Source organism: Vombatus ursinus, unplaced genomic scaffold, assembly GCF_900497805.2.
Source record: "Vombatus ursinus unplaced genomic scaffold, bare-nosed wombat genome assembly UNPS02000582.1, whole genome shotgun sequence".
In the NCBI taxonomy this organism is placed as follows: Eukaryota; Metazoa; Chordata; class Mammalia; order Diprotodontia; family Vombatidae; genus Vombatus; species Vombatus ursinus.
This window is the reverse complement of record NW_020940360.1, coordinates 12,677,825-12,701,801: the sequence shown is the minus strand read 5'-3', so window position 1 is coordinate 12,701,801 and position 23,977 is coordinate 12,677,825. Positions and strand designations below refer to the sequence as shown.

The following is a 23,977-nucleotide window of genomic DNA, read 5'->3' as shown; positions in this document are numbered from 1 at the left end:
TGTGTGTGTGTGTGTGTGTGTGTGTGTGTGTGTGTGTGTGTGTGTGTCCTGGCACCTGCCTGGTCTGGATCATTTCATTAGCCATCCTATTTATCTTATTCTGAACTGGACAAAAGGAAGTTCACCCACATGATTGTTAGCAATAACCAGAAAAGGTCGGGTATTCCTGGAAATATTACATCCTGTAGTGAAACACTCGTGGATGAAACGTGTTTTATTCTAACCTTCTCCCACCTCCTACTCCCCCACTTTGCTGCCAAGCCTGAATTATAGGATTTAAAACTGGAAAGGGCCTCATAGATCACCTAACTTCATATTGTGTTCAGACTTTTTTTTTTCCCAGTCATGTCTGACTGTTTCCCCATTTGAGGTATTCTTGGCAAAGATACCAGGGTGGTTTGCCATTTCCTTTTCCAGCTCATTTTACAAGTGTGGAAACTGAGGCAAACAGCATTAGGTGAACAGGGTTAAGTGACTTGCCCAGGTTCACATATCTAGTAACTGTCTGACATGATATTTGAACTCAGAAAGATGAGTCTTTCTGACTCCAGGTCCAGAACTCTGTCCACTGCACCACCTAGCTGACCCCAACTTCACTTTACAGAACAGGAAACTGAGGACCAGAGAAGGTAAAGCACTTTCCTAAGGTCATGAAAGAAGTCAGTAAGTCAACAAGCTTTTATTAACAGCTTACTCTGTGGCAAGCAGAGAAACAATCATTTATTAAGCACCTATTATGTACCAGGCACTGTGCTGAGGGCTTTATAAACATTATCTCTTTTGATCCTCACAGTCACGATGGGAAGTAGGTGGGATTTGAACCCTGGTCTCTTAAAAATTCATCAAGACACTGCACCATCCGACGATTTGTGTGTTTCTCTTTGGAGCGCTAATTTTGGGCTTCTAAAGCAATTCTCCTGCCTCGCAAACTAAGTACAACCAGCTAGGGAGTGGTCGAACTTGTACTGTGCCTGGGTACATCAGCACAAGTCTACAAACAGTGCGTCGGTGCCCGGATATTTGCCAGCCCCCACCCCCCCGCCCCAGCACGCACGAGGGATAACAATGTGAGTGGGGGGGGGGGGGGGCACTGCGGTTCTTTTTTGCCTTGGTATGAACAGACCAGCACGCGTTGTTTGTGGAGCAACCATGTGCAGGAGCTGTAGGGGTGTGGGGTCCCCAACGCATCCATGGGATTGTGGCCCTGTGTGTATGTGCAGTGCCCGTGTGTGCCTGCGCTTGTGCGGGCAGCTTGCATGAGTAGTTTTCTATGTGTTCTCGGTTTCCCAGTCCCTGTGCTGAGCGAGTGTGTGTGTGTGTGTGTGTGTGTGTGTGTGTGACAATGTGTCAGGTGACTCGGGTCACGCAGTCTCTCTCTCTCTCCCTCTCTCTCCTCGGGGAGGAACTGCTCGGTTTGAGCTGACTCTCCTTCGCCAGGCGGGGCGGGAGGAGGGGGTGCACGGTTGGACACGGTGGAAAAAGTCCTGGACCGGGACCCCGGAGCCCGTGGCGAGGGTGGGGGGAACACTCGCCGACAGGGCTCCATCACCTCCCTCCTCCCCTCCCCCTCCGGGAGGGGATAAGAAAAGAGGAGGCGAGTGAGCCAATTCAGAAACAGATTGCAGAGCGGCAAGCAGAGAAGAGTTGTGCACTCCCTCCCCTCTCCCCCTGGAGCCCACGCTGGTCGGAGGGGAGATCCACCACGATGAGCCAGGTACTTGGGAAGCAGCAGCAGCAGCAGCAAGACGAGGAGGAGGAGGAGGAGGAGGAGGATGAACTGGTGGGGCTAGCGGATTATGTGGACGGGCCCGACTCCTCCGATGCGGACCCGGAAAGCGGAGCCGAGGAGGGAGGTATGAGTCTCAGTCTACTTTTCCCCCCATCCGCCTTTACTTCTCCATCCCAGTGCTTTTTTATGTGCGCCCCTTTCCTCCCCCGTGAGCTACCCCGGGCTGCTTCGAAGCGCCCCTCTCCAGTCCCGGCTCCCGAGCGCTGCGCTCTGCCTGGCGCTCTTCATTTTTTGCTGCTCCTCCCCATTCCCCTCCTCTCTTCTTTTCTCCGCCCGCCCCCCTTGCTAGGTTTCTCTATACTTGGCTGGAATAAAAGAAAACGAAGAAAGGAACAGAAGTGTGGGGGTGGGGAGAGGAAAGGAAGCTGGGGATAAGGGGGGGGGGTGTCCAGGTGTAGGAGGCGGAGCAGGGAAAGAGAGAGAGCCCAGAGATTGTGGTTAGGGGAAAGAGAGAGATAAAGAGAAAGATCTTTTTTTTCCCCCTCCTAGAGAAGAAACAATAGCTCTAGGTTAGTCCATCCCCGAGCACTTTGCTTTGGGTGGATGGATGGGACCGGATTTGAGAGGAGGCGGGAAGGAGGGAGGGGAGAGAAAGAATTGACTTGGTCTTTGTGTAGGACCTTACCCCTACCCCCCACCCCCATCCCGGTGATACAGATGGTAATGCTGAGATCAGACGTCGGCGGCTAAAAAAAGGGCAGCAAGAAACAGCGTGACAGTGGCAGGGTCGCCGGTCAGTTCTGCAGCTGCGAATGTCAATCTTACAATCTGCCACTATGTAGGGGGGAAAAGAGAGAGAGAGAGAGGGAGAGTGAGAGTGTGTGTGTTGTCTCTGACTCCACAGAGTGGAGGGAAAATTCATCTATATGTATAAAATGAACTAATGCTTTCCTGTGTGTGTGTGTGTGTGTGTGTGTGTGTGTGAGTGTGAGTGAGAGAGAGAGAGAGAGAGAGAGAATATTTGAGGGACATCCTTGCTTCCCATGTCTCCTAGTAGATATAATAGTTATGATCTGTGATCAAAGTCTAAGCCTGTCTACCTATTAGTGATGAGGATGGTGCTAAAAGGAATGAATTTCTGTTTGGCTGCGGTAAAAGCTCCATCTCCAGTTAAAAGGGGATAAAACTGCACTAAAGCCTCTAAAAGAAATTTTGCATTTTACCCTGAGGCCTAAGGAACTACTCTACAATTCCTAAGATGTTGTTTTTAACTCACCGAGAAGGTTTGGGGGTGGAGGAAGAGCCTTTAATTTTGAGGTCACTTGGAAAGTTCTTCTGGATTGAAAAGGACGCTGAAATTCTGCTAAATATATAACTTCAGAGTGAAGTTTATATGTTAGTAAAGAAATAGAAACATTTTGTATATTTTGCACTGAAAAAATTGTGCAAACATGTTTTCTGTAAAGTACTTACTGCAGGGTAAATGTATTTTTGTGAGTATATTGTTTTTAGTACTTTTTTTAAAATCGAGAGTCCACTAACAAAGCTGTAAACTTTATACAGACAAATAGTCACAAGGAATTTTTTTCCCAAGCACCATTTTCTGGCAATAATTTTACACACCGTAGATTTTACAAGTATCTTTTGTTGTTGTTTTTCAGTCATGTCCAACTCTTCGTGACCCCATTTGGGGTTTTCTTGGCAAAGATAGTGGAGTGGTTTGCCATTTCCTTCTCCAGCTCATTTTACAGATGAGGAACTGAGGCAAATAGAGTTAAGTGACTTGCTCAGGATCACCGAAATAGTAAATTTCTGAGGCCAGATTTGAACTCAGGAAGATGAGTCTTCCTGACTCCAGTCCTGGCACACTGTCCCCTGTGCCACCTAGCAGTCCACAGGTATCCTTAATACACACTAAAATTTTGATATAGTAGAATTTGGTATAAAACTTGTCTGTTGTGAAACCCATGATAGAAGAATTTAAGTTATTGATATACTAATGCAATAAAAACTAATAACTGATTTTTATGTAACATTTTACCTAAGGTTTTTATATATAAGAAAAATTACCTCCTATTCTTTTTTACTGTAGATGAAAGTAGCCTTAAAAAAAGGGTTTTTTTGTTTTTTTTTTTACAAAGGTGTCCAAAACGTGTTTTCTACACAAATAACATGACCAAAAACATTTCTAAGTTAAAGACAAAAAAGTTTTTGAAGTCAGAAAACTTCAAAGTTTCATGTCCACCAGAGAGGATTATTATGTCTTCTTCATTAGCTTAAACTGGTGCCCCAGGGCCTTAGAGCCTAGTTTAGTGTTGGGGTTGTCGATTTCCCCAGCTGTGCTGGTGATTGGTCCTCTAGTGCTGATCTTGCAGGTCATATTTTGTGGATGAAACTTTTCTGTCCTTTAGTCAAGTCTTTTGAGCTGCTTCCTTTAGTAATTCAATTGTCCTGACTGTGACATTCTTGGACTAATTGCATTTGTTAGCTCCTCCTAGATTCACTGGAGGCACCCTGGAGACTCAGAATGAGGACTATAGAGATTCAGGAAAGGGGTGTGTTAGCAGTAGACTCATAGTCTAGTGCTCATAGCAGTAAACTCATAGTCTGATTCATGGCCCTAAAGACCTGTACTTGAATGGGTAGATGCAATACTTTAGCAAATTAGGACTATATCAGAAAGCAAAGAATAAAAAAAAATCTAAACCATGAAATACAGTTGAATGAACAACCTTTAGCTCTTGTTCACCAATATGTTTATCTTTAATAAGATGTGAATGGACAGTGAACTGGGCTTAGAACTGGGCTAGGGGAGGAGAATGGGTTGGATTGCTTTTGAGGAAATAGCTCTGTGCTTTTAATGACCTCCAGCTTCTTCATGAAACAAGAGGCCTCTTTTTTTTTTTTTTTTTTTTGTTTTTTTTACCATCAGCATGGGGAGGAGGGTCGGAAATGCTGTTTGCCCAAGAAGCATAAAAGATCACAGGACACAAAGAATTAAAGGTGAAGGTCACCCAGAGGGTAATGGTGAGGCTCATAGGTGGGCAGGAGCAGGCTTCGAGGTATTACGAATGAAGAATTGCACCGGAGAAGTGGCATAAGAGATGTCATTAAAGAGATGTATGGAAGGGTAAGCAAAGTCATGTAGCAAGAATCAGGGTTAACTGTTAGTGGACAATCTTCAGGCTTCACTGGTATTTGGAAAGGTCTGGGAGATGTAATCTGTCTCATTTCGGTGGGTCTCTGGGTGAAAGATTTACCTGATGACAGGGATAAGTGTCCTAAGGGTTAAGACTTTGGTGGGTTGTCACTGGAGATCACAAAGAATACTTCTATCAGTCAGTCACCTACTTAAAAGTGGAGAGGGCTGAGAGCTTAGAAAAGAAATCCTCCTTCTTTAGTGGAGATCTGTTTATTTTGCAATGAACAAAGGATAAGGGTAAGAAGATACTTCCTGAATTTGACTTGGGAGGATAGGGGGGCCTGAAAATTTAAAAACATAACCCTGTTTCACAGTGGCAGAATTACATAAATTTAGAGGTGATGTCACTGGTGACTAGGAGTATCCCATACAGGAAAAGAATGGAAATAAGCCTCTTCTTGGAGTCCATACCAGAGGACTGTCATGAGGGCTAAACTGTCAGGAAACAGAGTCCTTTAGATACTTTAAAAAAGCTGTTGTACTTACCTCAAAGGGTTGTGAGGATTAAATTGAGGAGTGTAAGTAAAGTGCTTTGTGTAACTGTTATACAAATGTCAGCAGGACAACTTGGCTTCAAGCTCTACTTTTGATACATACTTCTTGTGTCATCTTGGACAAGTCACTTGGCCAAGCTCAGTGCCCTCAGTCAACTCTAAAACTACAAATGACAGACAAATTGTCAATCTACATTGGTGAAAGAAGTTTCCATACTAAGAGTTCTCTAAACCAGTGTAGTCATTTTTGTTGTTGTTCTGTCATTTCAGTTATGCCCTACTCTTCCGTGACCCCATTAGGGGTTTTCTTGGCAAAGATACTGGAGTGGTTTGCCATTTCCTGAGGCAAACAGAGTTAAGTGATTTGCCCAGGGTTACAAAGCTAGTAAGTGTCTGAGTCTGGATTTGAACTCAGGAAGATGAATCTTCCTGACTCTGGGCCTGTGACTCTATCCACTGTGCCACCTAGCTGCCCAATATAGTCATTAGTCTAGAGAACAGTCAGCTATCATCATCATCATCATCATCATTATTGCTAATTACTGTTATCTCACCACAGGTTTCATGAGAGAACAACCTCATACCAAATTCTGTGTTAGCGAACTTCTGTTATACATAGAAAACTTTTGATATTTTGGTGGATTTCTGATTTCTTTGATGAAGGTACCAGCTTCAGTTTTGCAGATTGCAACTCATCTATACCTGCCTACCTTGTGCAACTCTTGTTAGGAATTGGTGCTCCTAAAGGATAGGTTTGATCTTATGTCCCTGCCCTTCTCAAGAATCTTCAGTGGCTCCCCATGGCCTCTAGGTTAAAATAAAAACTTTTCTATGGCATCTAAAGTCATGCTCTGGCATCTAAAGGCCTTTGCAGTCTTGTTCCAGCCTTTATTTCCAGACTGATTTCATATTACTCCCCTTTACAAATTCTGCAGTCCAGCCAAATTGATTTACTTGCTGTTCCTCATAAATGATATTCTGTTATATCCCCCCATGCCTAGAATGTTATCCCTCCATGCTTATTTGCAGCCCTAGATGCCTTCAAAAGACCTTTTCCTTATTCCTATAATTAATTGTTAATGTTTTTCCACCTAATTGCTTTGCATTTGTTTTGAATATATTTTATATTTATTAATGTGTAGACTACTAAAATAGCAGCTAGGAGGCACAATGGAGAGAGTGCCAGACCTGGAGTCAGGAAGACCTGAGTTCAAATCCAACCTCAGATTCTAGCTATGTGATCCAGGGCAGGTCATTTAAGCCTATTTGCCTCAGTTTCCTCATCTGTAAAATGAGCTAGAGAAGGAAATGGCAAACCACTTCAGTATCTTTGCTAAGAAAACCCCAAATGAGGTCATGAAGAGTTGGACATGACCAAAAACACCTAACCACAACAACAGCAAAGATGTCTAAACCCAAAAGAATGTGAGCTCCTTAAAGTCAGGTACTGTTTCTGTCTTATAACCCCAGGACCTAGCACAGTATTTGACAGTGTATAGTAAATGCTTGTTGGATTGCATTGCATTGAATTGAATCTGTATTGCAAATTCTCTACAAGGGGATCCACCCAAAGTTCTCAAGTCCTGAAAAATGAAAAAGAAACATCCTTCCCCCAAGATATCAATATTTTTTAAGCTACTCTGCTTATCTATCTTTATTGTGTCTTCTTTCTGCCACAGTTTTCCTGTCATTCTTTTATCCTCTCCCTTCTTTGCCTTGTATTTCTATCCTTAATTGACTGTTTTCCACAAGTTTACTCCCCTAAATTATGTCTCTTTTGACCTTGTCTTCTGCTTTTGCTTTCCCTCCTCTGATTTTGATTTCTATGCCTTATGTTGTTTTCTAATTTTGTCACACTATTTTGACACTCTCCTGAAATCTGCTCTCTCTTCTCATTCTGACTCCAGTGGGAAAGTTTTTGGGCATAGTACACTATCTTCCTTTTCTGCTCTTACTTTAAGGTTGGCTTGAATGTGACTTTGGAGTTTAGACCCTTAAACAGACTTGGGAAAGTGATGTACTTGGTTGGACTCCCCAGTGGCACACATTTCCTCTACTCAGGAATCCCTGCAGGGCCTTTGCTGCTCGCTTGCCTTAATGGCATGGCCCAATATTTCATGCCAGGTTTTTGTGTTGGCCAGGAAGAGGGATATATACGTAGTTCCGATTTTGGGACTTTCAGCAATTTTTCAAATTGCTTAAAAACAGAATCCTTCTGACCTTGAAAGGATCCTGTTCTTCCACAGGTTGTAGTCTCCTTGTGTTTAGGTCAAATTGACTTTTACTGCAAATAAGCATTTATTAAATGCCCACAGTATGCTTGGCCTTGTGCTAGGCTCTGGGGATTCTAAGACAAAAAAATGGAAACATTTTGCTGGCCCTCAAGGAGCTTACATTGTGGAGGAAGAGAAATTGCTTAGTGTATCTGACTTTCACTGGCATCTCCGGTAGGAATATTAAGAAAAAGAGATTAATTTAGAGGAAGACATGGAATTCTATAGCCAGAAGTGTCCTTTAAAATCATGTAATTTTACCTTCATGTTTTATGTTTTTTCTTTCTAAGAAATTTTGATAACAAAAAGTCGTGAACTTACAGCATCAACAAACATGACTATTTCTAATATACCCAGAACAGAAAAATACAAAATTGTAAACTGTTGTGTACAGTTTTAAAAATGCACATTAAATTTAACATTATAACAAAACTGCCCTGTTCGTCTATATCCCCTTTTGAACTTGCTTGTGGTCATGATCCTCTCATTTTTGCAGGCGAGGGAACAGGCCCAGAAAGGTCATAGGATCAGAGGTTTATAGTTAAAAAGGACCTTTATAATCCAGCCCCATTAATTTACAGATAAGAAAACTGAGGTCCCCGAAGGTAAAATGATGTGACCAGAATCACAGAAGTAATGAATGTCAGAGGTAGGATTTGTTAGTGTGCATTCCACAGTACCTCTTTAAGTGAGGTGACTTGCTGAAAGTAAAGGGTGGTTATGAGGGCCTTTTTTTTTTTTTTTAACAGGAAGCTAACTCAGAAACTTATTTGGTAGCTGGTAATTGAGGCAAAAGGATTCAGAGGTTTTGTCCTTTTTTCCCCTTCCCCTCAGACTCTTTTCCCCTAAATGCATACACACACACTCTCTCTCTCTCTCCCCCACCCCCAGAGGTGCCTTACTGTTTTTTTCTTGCTTAGTGAGGACTTAGCCAGTCAGGACCGCTTTTCCCATGGCTGAATGACTGCACAGTAATCTATTATGGTGAGTGTGACTGATTATCCACTGGCATGCCTGCTCCAAGTTGCCCAGCCAGTTGTCAGACACTACACAGAGGAATGCAGGTTGTGGGTGGACAATGTGATTTTCATTTCCTGTTACCCCTCATTCACAGGGAAATCTCTGATTCTCTCTGAACCAAGTGCTCCCTACAAAGTAATGCTCAAAAATGTATTTCACCTGAGAGAAGAGCTAAAATTTTCCTGATCATGGAGTGCTCCAGGGTTTTTTAGGCCAGTTCAGCTCCTTCCATTACTGACTTAGTCACCTTTTCCATGTCCTTTCTGGGAAGCCAGACTGAGATAAGGCAGACTTTTTTTTTTTTTCTTCTGTTCCCTCCCTAGATTAGACTGCTAGGGAAGTTACTGCAATTAAGGAAGTTTAGGCAAGCTACTAAAAAATTCCATTAGATTTAATGACTTTTAGTCAGAACACATTGACTTGGGCTATATTCTAAATGCCAAAAAAATATCAATAATAACAAGGACAGGAGTTAAAGCGAAAGAGATAACAGAAAATAAATTTCCTTCACAAAATTCTTCCAGATCAGTTTCATAACTTGAGATGGAGACTTTATTCATCCATATCTGTTTACCTAAGTATTCAGCCAGTTTCCTCATATGTAAAATGAGGGCATAGGAGTAGGGGCACTTGTAAGGTCCTTTCCAGCCCTAAATCTATAGTTTGGACTTCCTTTGTTTATATACGTGGCTACCTTTGTCAAGATTTATGGCTATGGTTGAATAGGGAGAACATAAGCTCTCCAAGAGCAGGAACTATTTCATGTTTGTCTTTCAATCCTTGGCACCTAGAATAGCTCCTGATACCATGTGGGGCCCTTAATAAATGATTGTTTAGATTGAATTGAATCTCTGAAAATTGAAATTTTCAGCAGCCCATTGTAAAGCAGGGACTTTGAGGAGCTGAATAGAGTATGTTTGGTGATTTGTAGAGACTAAATGTGTTTTTTGCAGACTCAACCAGAAAGTGATTTTCTTCTTCAGAGAATTATTGTTAACCAGTTCATCTTCTCATTATCCTTTGAAAGTTGCTAAAGATAATTGTCCCATAGCCTTCTGATAATGGAACTACAGCCCAAGGGAAGACTACACTGTAAATAAGAAAGATGGCAAAGATTAGGACAAATGCCTGGCTAACCTAAATGCCCCTTTGTTGAATATGAGGTTCTTTCCCTCCTGTTCTGTGACTGCCAGAAATCTATTTAGTGTAGTGTATTCAGAGATAGAGGGGAGGTTGGTCTAGCTTGGGATTCCTCCTGGCTCCAAGATCCTGGATATTTTAAATATTTTCATATTGTGTTCTTTAAAACATTTTTGATTGATGTCATTTGGATTTCTATAATTTTCATTTCCCAGTATATCCTTGTCTCGTCTTCTATCCGTGGAGCCATCCCCTGTAATGGCAAATAAAAGGAAATAGAAATATGTCTCAGCAAAACTAACCCACACATCAACCCAATCTGACAATATATGCATTTTTTTTGTCTCTAGTCCCCTACCTCTCCGAAGAAGAGAGGGAGGTTTTGTAAACATTTTTTTTAAAAAGAGGTAAATAGATATTCAAAGCAGTTAAGTGATTTGACAAAGCTTGAACTATAGGTATGTATGTATGTGTGTGTGCATGTGTTTATATACACACAGAGGCTTTGGGCTCACTTTACCAATTCCCACTCACACTGGCAGGTATGGTCTCCAGGATTCAGTTACCTCCCCCCTCAGTACTCTTGGTGTAACCCAGAGTAGTTAGGAAATTGTTTTTCTAATATTAAAACCCTCATGAGCCCCCCCATTGGTGTGCTTCTCCCATCGATTATTAGTTGGTGTCAATTAGTCAGCCAGACTTTTAGAAACAGGCATTTACTAATGTGCTGTAGTAGGAATGGTAGGTACAAATGTTCTGAAACAACCCCTTCCTCCCACAAAAAATAAAATAAAATAAAATCTAGAGCACACTCTACCACAAGTACCTACAGAGTTCACGGGGAAAAGGGTTCAAGCTTACAGAGGTCATGTGGCAAAGGGATAAACTTACAACTTCTGATTATTAGAACCAGAAAAGTTCTCTTCTCCCCTCATGGAGTCTTCATGAAGTTCTTCATAAAAAGTATGGTGTGACATCCTGCTGGGCTCCTAGTAGAAGCCTGAAACTGCCTTTTCTCACTCTGCTTGATTTGTCTTCTGCTCCCAGTCAACATGCAGCTCTCTGCCACTGCTGTTCCAGGGACCCTGAAAGGACACTTTTTGGAAGTCCTGAATCTTCCAGTCTTTTGAGGTTTTCAGGGTTCTTCTCTGGTCAAGGACAGTGTAGGGAGGAGACCAAGGCCCTCTCCCCTCCCAGTCACCTGCCCCAAATGATTCCTTTTCAGGGGTTTGGCTGGAATTATTTCCACTACAGGGTCACTGTTGAACGGTCAGGTTCTGAACTGGCTTGATATTTTTATACCAGCCCCACAGGACATGACTGAGTCTTTTCAGCCATTCCCAATACATTTTTTTGGTAATATCATTTCATTTCATCCAATGGCTTTCATGCCTTTCAAATTAACTAAGGACTTTTCTCACCGAATTTTTGCCTTTGATTAATTGATTCGTTAGCAGCATTTTTAAAGATTAAGGTTACTTCATATGGGGTGGGGTGACTGATTCATTAATTCAGGCAACCCACACCTTTACAAATGTGCAATGTGCTTCAGTAGAGAACATCTTTTCCTATAAGATGTAATCTTTAGTAATGCACTATCAGACACATCCTTGGTCTTTGAGTTTTCAATTTTAAACTTGTACAAACTTTCACAGTTTTGCTATTAGAACGTAGGAAATGTAGTGTAGTAGATAGAAAAAAACTAACAGATTATGTTCTTGGCTCTGACTTTTGACTTGACTTGACTTTGAGTAGATCACAGGATCAGAACTGGAAATCCAGCCAGATGCTTTCAGGCAAGTAAGTGAATATTAAACCAGAAGGTTAAATATCCTCTGTCAAGGTGCTTCTTCATAGTAATTGAGAGAGGGAGGGAGGACACTCTCACTCCCCACCACACACCATATATACCTTTTTTCTTCTTTCTGTCTTCCTTCCTCTCCCTCTTCCTTTCCTGTTCCCTCTCTCCCTTCCATTCTTGTCCTACTATTCCCTCTTTTTCCCTCTCCTTTCTTTTTCTTCTCTGTCTAGGTCTCCTTTATTAATTCATACATTCCACAAATGCTAAAGTACCTTCTATGTAAAAAACACTGCTAGGTACTGGAGTAGATACAAAGTTTATTTTTTAAAAAAGTGGTCAAAGCTTCTATAAAACTAACATAAGAGAGAGGTAAGACAGATGAAGACAATGCAAAATATTATGTAAGTGCTGTAGAGCATTAAAAAAATACAGTGAGTTTTGAAGGGTGAAAGGTCATTTGAATGGCAACTTTTTTCTTTATAAAAGTGAATGTTTATTTTATTTAGCTATAAAATATAATTTTATTATCTTTGTATCACCAGTATTTCCCACTGCTTTTCTGAGGGTCATACCTCATAATAAAGTACGAATAAAGGAAAGGGAAAAAAAGCTCTGGAAAACTTAAGTAACCTATCAAAAAAGTCTAACATGATAGTATTTCACACCCATTGTCCCTGCATTGTGTAAAGGTATATTATCTTCTCATACCTCTTCATTGAGGCCAAGCTCAGTCCTTATAGTTTCACAGTACTCATCTCCATTTTTTTTGTTGTTGTTATTTCCATTTATATTTTGTAGCCATTATGTGTGGGCAGCTAGGTGGTGAAGCAGATAGAGCACGAGGCCTGGAGTTAGGAAGATTTCAGTTCAGATATGGCCTCAGATGCTTAACTAGCTGTGTGACCCTGGACAAATCACTTTACCCTCTTTTCCTCAGTTTCTTCATAGGTAAATTGAGCTGGAGGAAGAAATGGCAAACCACTCCAGTATCTTTGCCAAGAAAACCCCAAATGGATCATGAAGTGTCAGATACCAGTGAAATGACTAAATAAAGTCGTTATGTTTATTGTTTTTCTGATTCTGCTTACCTTATTCCATAGAAGTTGATAGAAGTTGTTCCCATGTTTCTCTGTATTTATCACTTTGTGAGTTGTCTTATTGCTTAGCAATATTCCATTACTTTCATGTGCCACAGTTTGTTTAGCCATTACTCAATTGATGAGCATCTAGTTTGTTTCTAATTCTCTGCTACCACAGAAAGTGTTGCTTTAAATATCTTGTTGTATTTGGGATCTTTCTTTTTATCACTCACCTCCTTAGGATGTATGCTTAGCAGAGGAATCTCTGGGTTGAAGGGTATAGACATTTTAGTCACTTTATTTGCATAATTACAGATTTCTTTTCAGAATGGTTGTACCACTTCATAGCTCCACCAATAATGTATTACTGTGCCTGTCTTCCCATAACCCCTCCAACATTAACTGTTTTCATCTTTTGTCATCTTTGCCAATTTGCTTGGTATGAAGTGAAACCTTAGCATTCTTTCGATTTACTTGTCTTTTATTCGTAATTTGAAGCATTCTTTCATAGGATATTTAAGAATTTGCACTTCTTTTGAGGAACATTTGTTCATATCTTCTGGTCTCTTATCTATTGGGGAATGACCTTTGCTCTGAAATATTTCTTTTAGTTGTCTATATATCTTGGATATCAGACACTTAATAGGAATAATTAATACAAACATTTTTTCCTAGTCAATCACTTCCCTTATCCCATTGCATTAATTTTGTAGGCACAAAAGCTTTTTGAATTCCATGTAATCAAAATTATCAATTTAATCTTTTATAATTGCCTTTATTCCAGACAAGTCTTTCTAGGTCTCTGCAGCTGCTATTGCCTTTCCCTCTGAGATTGTCTTATGTCTCGTTTGTAACTAGTTATTTTCTTGATTGTCTCTCTCATCAGAGCTCTTGGAGGGCAGGGACTGTTTTTGTCTTTCATTCTAACCCCAGTGTTTAACACGGTGCCTGGTATATCATAAGTGGTTAATAAATATTTGTGGACTATTAACTGATAAGGATTCACTCCTACCCATAACTGAGAAAGATATTATGATCTGCTTCTCTTACAAGTTTTTTATGGTATGATCTTTAATGTCCAGGTCACATTCATTTTTAGTTTTTGGAATGTGATGTGAAATAGTTGGACTAAAGCCTAGTTTGGGCCAGACTGCTTTCTAGTTTTCTCAGCAGTTCTTATCAGATAGGGAATTTTTTCTTCGGTAGTTTTATGTTTGGGAGTTTATTGAACTATGGTTTATTGAATTCAATTATTTCTGATTCATCTTTGTCCAATTTGTTCCATTGATCTACATTTCTGTTTTTTAACCAATACCAAATGGTTTTTTGATGATTGCTACTTTGTAATGTAGAGTGACGTCTGGAAGTGTATTGTTCCTTTCATTCCTGCCTTTTTGTTATACTTTTGTTCCTTTTATTTTCATTATTCCTACCTTTTTCATTATCAGCAAATGTTAGTTGATTTAAGGAATTATGATAACCAAGAGATTTTAACTACTTCTAAAGTTAAATGAATTACCATAGTCAGAGCTCAGAAGACCCTCTTGGAGTTGCACTTTTTGATTAGTGGGGGTAAAAATAAGGGACATGTGAGTAGAAACTTCCAACAATGTTTTTCTTCCCTTCTCTAGGCCACAGAATCAAGTACACAAAAGTTTTAGCTGTAGGTCACTCAAGCAAAGAGAGAGAAATTGATGGAAAGAGAATCCCTTGCCACCTTGCTACAGTAAGACAGACCACTGTTTACTTTTATTGTCTTTCACATTTCCTCTGTGTGAAATGAACTTTTAGCATTAAAGTAGACACAGGGCCCCAGTGGCACCAGCACCACCACCACCAACTCTGATCAGCTGGAAGGCAAGACAGCTAAGCCAAAGTAAGGAGGTGCCCGCGAGGAAGAGACAGGAAATGGCATGAGCAAAGTGTAAGAGACCCTCATCAGCACAAAATGGTTCTACCTTCCCTCAGGCAGAGGCAGATGCCCCAGAACCCATGTCTAAGAGCTATAACTTTGAGGAGTAGCATCCCTCCAGGATACCATAGGCCCTACCTTTGTTCCACCCTGTAGCCCCATCCTTCTTAATAGCCACAGGTACTGGTGACCCAGGAAAAAAAAGCTCTCACTACCAATGTTCTGGGCACCATCAAATAGTTCAGTGTCAAAGGGATTTGGTTTTATCTCTCAAAATGAAGGACATATATTTGTATAATCAGCTTCATTTCCATTCTGTACTCTGGCATAATTGGATACCTTACCATGTAGACCACCTGGTCTTAACATCTGCTTTGTTGTTGTGCCCCAAGAACCATTGGGCCAGTTGTTATCTGTCCTTCTTCTGTGCCTTCCAGACCACTAGGCCTTACTCTGCATTCTCTGGTCCAGTGGACACCAAGCTTTTTTGATCACATACCCTTATCAGTAAAAAGATTTCAGTGTGAATTCCTAGTACATATATGTGTATGTGTATATCTAAAAATGTGTGTCTATACATGTACATATGTGTGTATGTATGTGGTGTGTGTATATGTATACACATACACACACCTTTTTATGACTGAGATTTTGAGATTTAGTGGTTTCATTTCCTTCTCTGCATAAATCCCTATCAATATTCCCATTAAGAAACAGATTGTTTTCAGAGATTCAAGGCTGCTCAAACTTTGGTGGGCAATATCCTGTAGCTAACAAATATTTATTGAGAAACATCTGTCTATGCAGCACCAGGACCAATCATGGTGAATGGCCAAATTAATTTTATAGGGACCTGCAACTGGTTGCTTGATGACTGCAGAAAGTTCGGGGATACCTTGATCTAGAATATTTAAAGAACATTGGACATCATGGATGACTTTGAATGTTTTTAATGACATCCCAACAAGGAAGCTTCCATATGCATAATCACGCTATGAGATTTGTGAATTAGGTCAATATCTATTTTATTTAATGTGAGAAAAGTGAATTTGTGTATGTCCAGCGTGGACCAAGTGACTTTTATTAATGATGTTCTAGTCTATTGTTTCCCAGTATAGTGGTAAAATGCTAGACCTGGAGACAGGTTCTAGGTTCAAATCCTCTTCTACTTACTACTTGTGTAACAGTGTAGAATTTACTTAACCTTTCTGATCTTCAGTTTTTCATCTATAAATTGAGAGGATTAGAGTCAATGATCTCTGAGGTTATTGTTGCTGTTCAGTTGTTTCCAACTCTTCTTGACCCCATGGACCAAAGCATGCCAGGCCCTTCTATCCTCCATTATCTTCCGAAGTCTGTCCAAGCTCATGTTTGTTGCTTCCATGACATGATCTATCATATCATCCTCTGCCATCCCCTTTTCTTTTTGCCTTCAATCTTTTCCAACATCAGGGTCTTTGCTAATGAGTCCTGTTTTCTCATTATGTGGCCAGAATATTTAAGCTTCAGCTCCAGTATTTGTCTTTCCAAGGAATATTCTGAATTAATTAAATATTGACTGATTTGATCTCCTAGCTGTCTGAGGAACTCTCAAAAGTCCTCTCGACCACCACAATTTGAAAGTGTTGATTTTGTAGCACTCAGCTTTCATTATAGTTCAACTCTCACAACCATATATTACTACAAGAAAAAACATACCTTTGACTATACAGAATTTTGTTGGCAAGGTGATGTCTCTGCCTTTTAGTATGCTATCCAGATTTGCCATAGCTTTCCTTCCAAGGAGCAAGCGTCTTTTCATTTCATGGCCGCAGTTGCCATCTGCAATGATCTTTGAGCCCAAGAATATAAAATCTGACACTGCTTCCATTTCTTCTCCCTCTATTTGCCAGAAAGCGATGGGATCAGTGGCCATGATCTTAATTTTTTAATGTTAAACTTCAAGTCAGCTTTTACACTCTCCTCTTTCACTCTCATCAAGAGGCTTCTTAATTTTTCTTTACTTTCTGCCATCAGAGTGGTATATCATCTGTATATCTGAGATTGTTGATATTTCTCCTGGCAATCTTAATGGTTTGCCATTTCCTTCTCCAACTCATTTTACAGATGAGGAAACTGAGGCAAACAGGGTCAAATGAGTTGCCTAAGGTCATACCTAGGAAGTGCCTGAGGCTAGATTTGAACTCAAGAAGATGCATCTTCCTGACTCCAGGCCTGACTCTCTTTCCGAGGTACCACCTAGTTGCCTTTGTAACTTAACCCCCCCTACCTTTCCAGTCTTCTTAGACCTTAATCCCTCCTATGTATACTCTTTGACCTAGTGACTCTGGCCTCTTGGCTTTTCCACAAAGGAGAAACTCTGTCTCTTGTCTCTCGGCGTTTTTTTCTGTCCATCCCCCGTACCTGGAATGCTCTCCATTCTTTAATCTGCCTAGTGACTTCCCTGGCTTCCTTTAAGTTTCATCTAGAATCCCATCTTTTGCAGGAAGCCTTTCCCAACCCTTCTTAATTTTAGCCCCTTTCCCTCTGTTAATTGTTTACTATTTTTCCTGTATATAGCTTGCTTTGTACACACTTGTTTTTATGTTGTCTGTCCATTAGATTATAAGCTCCTTGAGGTCAGGGACTGTATTTTGCCTCTTTTTGTATATCCAGCAGTTAGTATATTGCCTAGCACATAGTAGGTTCTTAATAAATGTTTATTGATTGATTGATTATTCATTCAGTTGAGCTCAGGTGTAAGGGGAAAGTGGCAGATTTTCAGTGATGTTAGCATCTTTGGAATTTCACTGCTAAATCTCATCTTCATTAATTAAAAAAGGGTAAATGCTGGCTTAAATACTGCCCGCCAATCCTTCCTTTTCTGTTTCTCATGATTATGGCTTGTCGCTTCTATTCCCCCTCAGTTCAGTATGCTATTGATATATAGCTTGCGATGACTCTCTGTGAGTGAATGTCATAAACTCAGTGCTGGAAGTGAGAGGAATAAAAGGGGAGTGGCAGATGTTTTGTACTATTTCAGTTGAAGAAATAAGGAAATAGGGGGCTTTAAGCAGTAGGCATTATCCTTTGAGGCAAGATTGCTAAACTTCAGTATTATGAATTTAGGTCTTTCTGAAAAGGATGGTTCGCTGATATCATGCCTCAGGCACTCTGCCCAAAGCCACATGACATAAACAGCAAAATCAGCTTGTATACCTTGATATCAGCAGTGTCCCAAGTGTCCACTCCTTTGTTTAGCTACTCTCTTTCCTCTAATTCTGGCTTCTTCTTAAATGACACAGAAGGATAAGGGAGAGAGGAGAGATTGTTACTCACAAGAAAATAATCTGCAGACATTACATCTTTATGATAAACTTTTAAATGGCTAATTAATATTTTCTTTTTTAAAGTGGAAATGAAGATCATTCAAGAAACATTCATCTTTGAAATGAGTTATTTTATAGGAAATTTGTTTTTGTTTTTTTCCTATTTTCATTTTAACTTATTAGTCCATTAGTTAATAATATATTAATAATAATAAGTACTTACTATGTCCCAGATACTATGCTGGGACCAGAAGTCATAGATGTAGGGTTCAGCATTGACCTCCTTCCTTCCTGAACCCAACACACTTAATCAGGCACCTTGTTCTTTTTGAAAGAATTTTTAAATTCCAAACTTAAAAAAAAGACATTTCCACACATAGAACACAAAAATATAAATCTGTGTAGAATTGTAACTATTTTACATCACTTGTATTTTTAAAAATGTGTAATAAAATTCTACGTGTTACTTTCACAATTATTCTGTTTGACCTGTTCTCTTCAGTGCATTTTTTAAAATGTTGCAATGGGCCCCTTTTTTGGATATAACTGTTGCTAGTTCCTACCCTTCTTTTCTTGCCACCCCCCTCCCCCAATCAATCTAGAGTAAGAAAGAGGAAAAAAAAGTTTGTAACTAGTAAGTATAGTAAAGCAAAACGAATTCATACTGTGGCTCTGTCCAAAAATGTGTGACTGTAACGTGTCTATCACTCCTCTGTTAGGGGGTGGTTAATGCATCATCCTAGGTTTTTTGGAGACAGTTTTGATCAGAGCTTTTACATCTTTCAAAGTTGCTTTTCTTATCTGTGTTGTCTTTCTATAGTTTTTTTTTTCTCCTCCTGGTTCTGCTCACTTCACTCTGCATTATACAATTCTGGGTTCTTTGAAATTATATCTTTTATCATTTCTTATGGCACAGTATCCCATTACACTAATAAAACAATTTACTCAGTCTTAATTATGTTAATTTTAATTCTTGATTTTATATTTGATTGTTCTCTAATTGCCTTATGTGTATGAAGACTGTCTTCCCAACCACACTTAAGATCATCACAAGATGAAAAAGCATGTGAAGATGGTGGATCTATACGCAGTGAGGGGGTACCCATATGATAAGATCTGTTGAAATAATTGAGGGATACTTCCACCTTCTTGGCAGAGGTGGCCAACTGTGGCTGTAGAATACAACATCTACTGTCAGATTTTTTTTCTGATATGTTTATTAGTTTTGCTAAACTGTTTTTAAAATTCTTTGTCATAAGGGATAGTTCTCTGAGAAGGAAAGGGGATATGTAAAAGCAAAATGTGACCATTAAAATTTATTTTAAAAAAAGATATATTGAAGTGTGAATATTAACATATCCGTCTACCTTCATAATTATTTTTCACATCCTCCTGTCTGGTTTGAATGTAAGTTTTTTCAGTTTACCTTCATGTATCCCAAGTTCAAATGTCGAAATTATAATGTAATATATTATATATTATAAAGCATAAAGTATATGGAATTTTTTTGCTTTTACCAAGTCTTAACATGTACTCTTAAAAATCAGTTTTGAAAAAAATGTGAAACTAAAATAGGGGAAGGAGAAAGAGACAGGCATATAGGATTTGGGTACAATGGGTAAGAGAGAGAAGTAAGGAATAAACCAAAGGCAAAAAAAGAAAATACTAGTGTGGTATCCATGTTTTTCTTTTATTTCTTTAAAAGTCTCCTTCCTACCCTGTTATCCTGTATGTTGATTCTTATATATAGTGAATAAATGTGGTCAGAAAGACTGCTTCGTAGCAGAGGAATAATATAATTGTAAAGTTTAAAAATAATGTAAATCCTTTGAAGTCAACTTTTTTATTCCAAATTCAAATTTCATTTTATTTTCAAGTCTGTATTCCCTTCCCTCACCTCCAGCCTCCTCATTGAGAAAGCAAGAAAAATAGAACCTGATAAAAATGTGTAGTCAAATAAAACAGACTCCCCTTATTGTCCCTGCCCCCCCCAAAAATTAAGATGCCTCAATTTGCACTCTGAGTCTGTCTGGAAGTGAGTAACGTGTTTCATTTTGAGTCCTTTGGAATTGTGGTTGATTATTATATTGATCAGAATTCCCAAGTCTTTCATCATTCATCTTTGCAGTATTGTTATTATTGTACTCTAGTTCTGCTCACTTCACATTGTATCAGTTTATACAGGTCATTGTGTTGATCAGTTACTAAGTCTTTCAAAATTGATTATCTTTATTATATTGCTGTTACTGTGTAGATTGTTCTCCTGGTTCTGCTCGTTTCACTTTACATCAGTTCATATAGGTCTTCCCAGATCTTTTTTGAAACTATCCCCTTCATTATTCCCTACAGCACAGTAATATTCTATCACATTCATATACCATACTTGTTTAGCCATTCCCCAATTATTGGGCATCCCCTCAGTCATTTCTTTGCCATTTTCAAATGTCAATTCTTTGCCATTACAAAAAGAGATGTGATATATATATATGTATACATAGATGTATACATATATATACACACATACACATATAAAATACATAACGTATAGCATTAAAATATATATGGATATATTTTACACAGGACACCTTTTCCTCTTTCTCTCATCTCTTTGTATATAGGTCTAGTAGCAGTTTCATTGGGTCAAAGGATATGCACAGTTCAGTAGTTTTTTGGGAATACTTCGAAATCATTTTTCTGAATGGTTACACCAGTTTACAATTCCACCAACAGTGCATTAATGTTCATATTTCCACAACCTCCTTCGGTGTGTCATTTTCCTTTTTTTTTTGGTCAAACTTTGACAATCTGATGGATTCGAGGAAGTACCTCAGAGTTGTTTTAATTTAATTTTCTATAATTATTAGTGATTTAAAGCATTTTAATGGCTTTTGATAGCTTGTATTTCTTCCTCTGAAAAATGCCTATTCATAGCCTTCGAAGTCTAGATAAATGAATCCAGCCCAGCTAGAGCCCTGTCTCTTTATGTTCTTGCCTCCTATACTTTATTTGACAATTGAACCAAGCCAGAGAAGTCCTAATAGAAGATTACTGAAATTAGTGATATAATGGAGTTGGGGAATGTTTCTCAACTCAAGTAGTACTAGGTTAAGAATATTTGGGTTCTCTGTTGTGGGCTATTCCATATTGTGCAATCAAGAAACCAAGCCTCTCCTGGTGGTTCATTGTGTATAAAGGTGGGATAAATAGGACATAGAGAGAAGGGGGAAGTCAGTTTTTGAAGTTTATACGTTTTAAGAAGTAAGGACCTTTGGCAGTAAAAATTTTCCAGCTCAGTAAAAATTTTCTACTGAAGCTGAACTGTCATTGGTAAAGTAGAACTATAGGCACCATGGACGGGAGGAGGGTCATCATCTCCAAAATATGCCTCTGTGCTGCAAATAAGATTGCCACCCTTCAGCCCATTTGCTTGGCACTTGTTTGTAGTTCTCTTAGCTACTGGTGACTTCCCAGCAGACTGTGAGCTTCTTGAGAGCAGGGTTTTGTTTTTTTGTTTGTTTGTTTTTTGGCCTTTCTTTATATCTTCAGTACTTACTAGCATAAAGCTTAGCACACAGTAAGCACTTAATAAATGCTTATAGCTTGACTGACTCTAAGGTGAACTTCCATCTACTCTGCATGTATCTTGTATATACTATTTATGCACATGTTATCTTCTCATTAGAATGTAAGCTCCTTGCAGGTAGCCACTGCATTTGTTTTTTTCTTGGTATCCTTAGCACAGTACCAGGCACATATTCAGTGCTTAATACATGCTTGGTATTGGTGTTGCTTGCTTCCTGCCAAAAGAAGACTTTGTTGACAGACTGATTTCAAGGTGACCATTCATCTTCTCTGCATGTATCTTATACGCATCTATGTATATACATGTTGTCTTCCTCATTAGAATGTAATCTCCTTGAGAACTGAAACTGATGACTTTTTCTTTGTGTTCCCTGTGTTTTATATAGTATCTGGCACATAGTAAATGTTTAATAAATGCTTGTCTATTGATAAACGTTGGCTAGAAATCTGTAGGGTCATGAACAGTGGCTAATGAACAATTAAGACATCTCTTGCATATGTAGCTAAGACTATTCTGAGCGTCTAAAACACAAATATGAAATAAATACAAAGAGCTTAGATTCTGTTCTAAGCACAACCTTACATTTCCCTGAACAAGACACACCATCTCTTGGCTTTGGGCATTTTCTCTGGCTGTCCCCCATGCCTGGAATGCTCTTCCTCTTCCTGCCTTCTGACTTCCCTTCCTTCCTTCAAGTCCCAGCTAAAATCCAACCTCCCATAGGAAGTCTTTCCCAATCCCTCTTAATTCTAGTGCCATCCCTCAGTTAATTATTTCCTATTTATCCTGTATATAGCTTGTTGATACATATTTGTTTGCATATTGTATCCCCCATTAGATTATGAGCACCTCAAGGACAGACTGTCTTTTGCCTTTTTTGTATCCTCAATGCTTAGCATAGTGCCAGGCACGTAGTAGGCACCTAATAAATGCTTATTGACTGAATGACTATTTGCAAGCCACTTTTATAAATGTGCCAGCTATGAAATAGGAATATTAATATAAACTCTCCTCTTTTTTAGACAGTGATGTGGTAAGAATGAATGAAACAATGTTTGAAAGGCATTTTGGGTATTAGTTCAAAGCAGCAAACGTGGTCAATCTTAGCATAACATTCTTAGTGTTCAGAGAAACCAAAGTAGGAAGGAATGGGACTCATGAATCACATTTGAAATGGAAGTGAAACTCTTCTAATTAACCACTGTGAAAGTATCTCACTCTCATTTTTATTTTGTGGTTTCTTCAGTTCTGGACTTCAGCGATCCCTTCAGTACTGAAGTGAAGCCAAGGATTCTGCTTATGGGACTGAGGAGAAGTGGCAAGTCATCTATTCAGAAAGTCGTCTTTCACAAAATGTCACCCAATGAAACCCTGTTCTTGGAGAGCACCAATAAGATATGTCGAGAAGATGTCTCCAACAGTTCCTTTGTTAACTTTCAGATTTGGGATTTTCCAGGTCAAATTGACTTTTTTGACCCTACGTTTGACTATGAGATGATCTTCAGGGGCACAGGAGCACTGATATTTGTTATCGATTCCCAGGTAAAGTTAAAGATCTAAGGTCAGCACTCAGAGCCGTAACTAGGATAGGATGATTGGGGCTTTGCTCCAAGGTGTCAAATTTAGAAGGTGCTGAAAGCATTTTTCAGTTTATAAGCATTGTAGAAACAATAGGGTTTAGCCTTAGTGCCTAGTTATCAAGAAGACTTACATAAAATAGGAAGGTACCAGATATCCTACTTCCTCTTCTCTACTGAATCCCAGGTGAGTCATTCCCGAAGCTGGTCCCATTCTGATGCCTACCTTGTCTCATCAGTGTTCTCCCTAATAATATCTTGCTTATATAATTGATTTAAGGATGTCACTTGCTCTGGGTTTAGTTTGTGATGTCTCAGGTGCAAAAATTCCAAGTTATAGGTTTGTCAGAGCTTCGTATTAATTAACCTGTGAGTAGGCTACACTACCCCACTTACAGATGGAGTACATTCTAAAAGTTAAATTTTAATTTGGTGCTTTGAAACCCAGAATGCATTTTCCAGTTGAATAATTTAACAAATGGTGGTTAGGTTCTTAGCCCACAAAAGCCCACTCTATTAAAATGAATTGAAATATAGTACTATGTCTTGGCAAACAAGGTGATCTTTCATCATGCCCTTCATTTTGCACAGGGCTCTCTGTGGAAATTCCATAGTAGTGCTTCCAAATTTTCTCCTCTCTTCCCACCCTTAACCAAAAGTAGCTTCCCTTGTCCCATGTCTTTAGGACCCAAATTTTCATTGTAACTATTTTTGTTGGTGTGTTTTGTTTTGATACAACAGATATTACCTAACAAATACCCAAACATCACCCTCACAAAATTATATTTCCCAAAACACATCATTCTCCCAGTACACACACACACACACACACACACACACACACACACACACACACACA

General features: G+C 39.3%; 1 protein-coding gene across 1 annotated transcript in view; it reads left to right on the top strand.

The window, feature by feature from the left end:
- Positions 1–1,223: 1,223 nt before the first annotated feature.
- The window catches only part of RRAGD (Ras related GTP binding D), a 60,259-nt gene continuing 37,505 nt past the window's right edge, over positions 1,224–23,977 (top strand). Inside the window, exons 1-2 of the mRNA XM_027856678.1 lie at positions 1,224–1,853; positions 22,788–23,083. Coding sequence (XP_027712479.1) covers positions 1,706–1,853; positions 22,788–23,083 — 444 coding nt within the window. The 5' untranslated portion in view covers positions 1,224–1,705. The remainder of the gene's footprint in view (positions 1,854–22,787; positions 23,084–23,977) is intronic.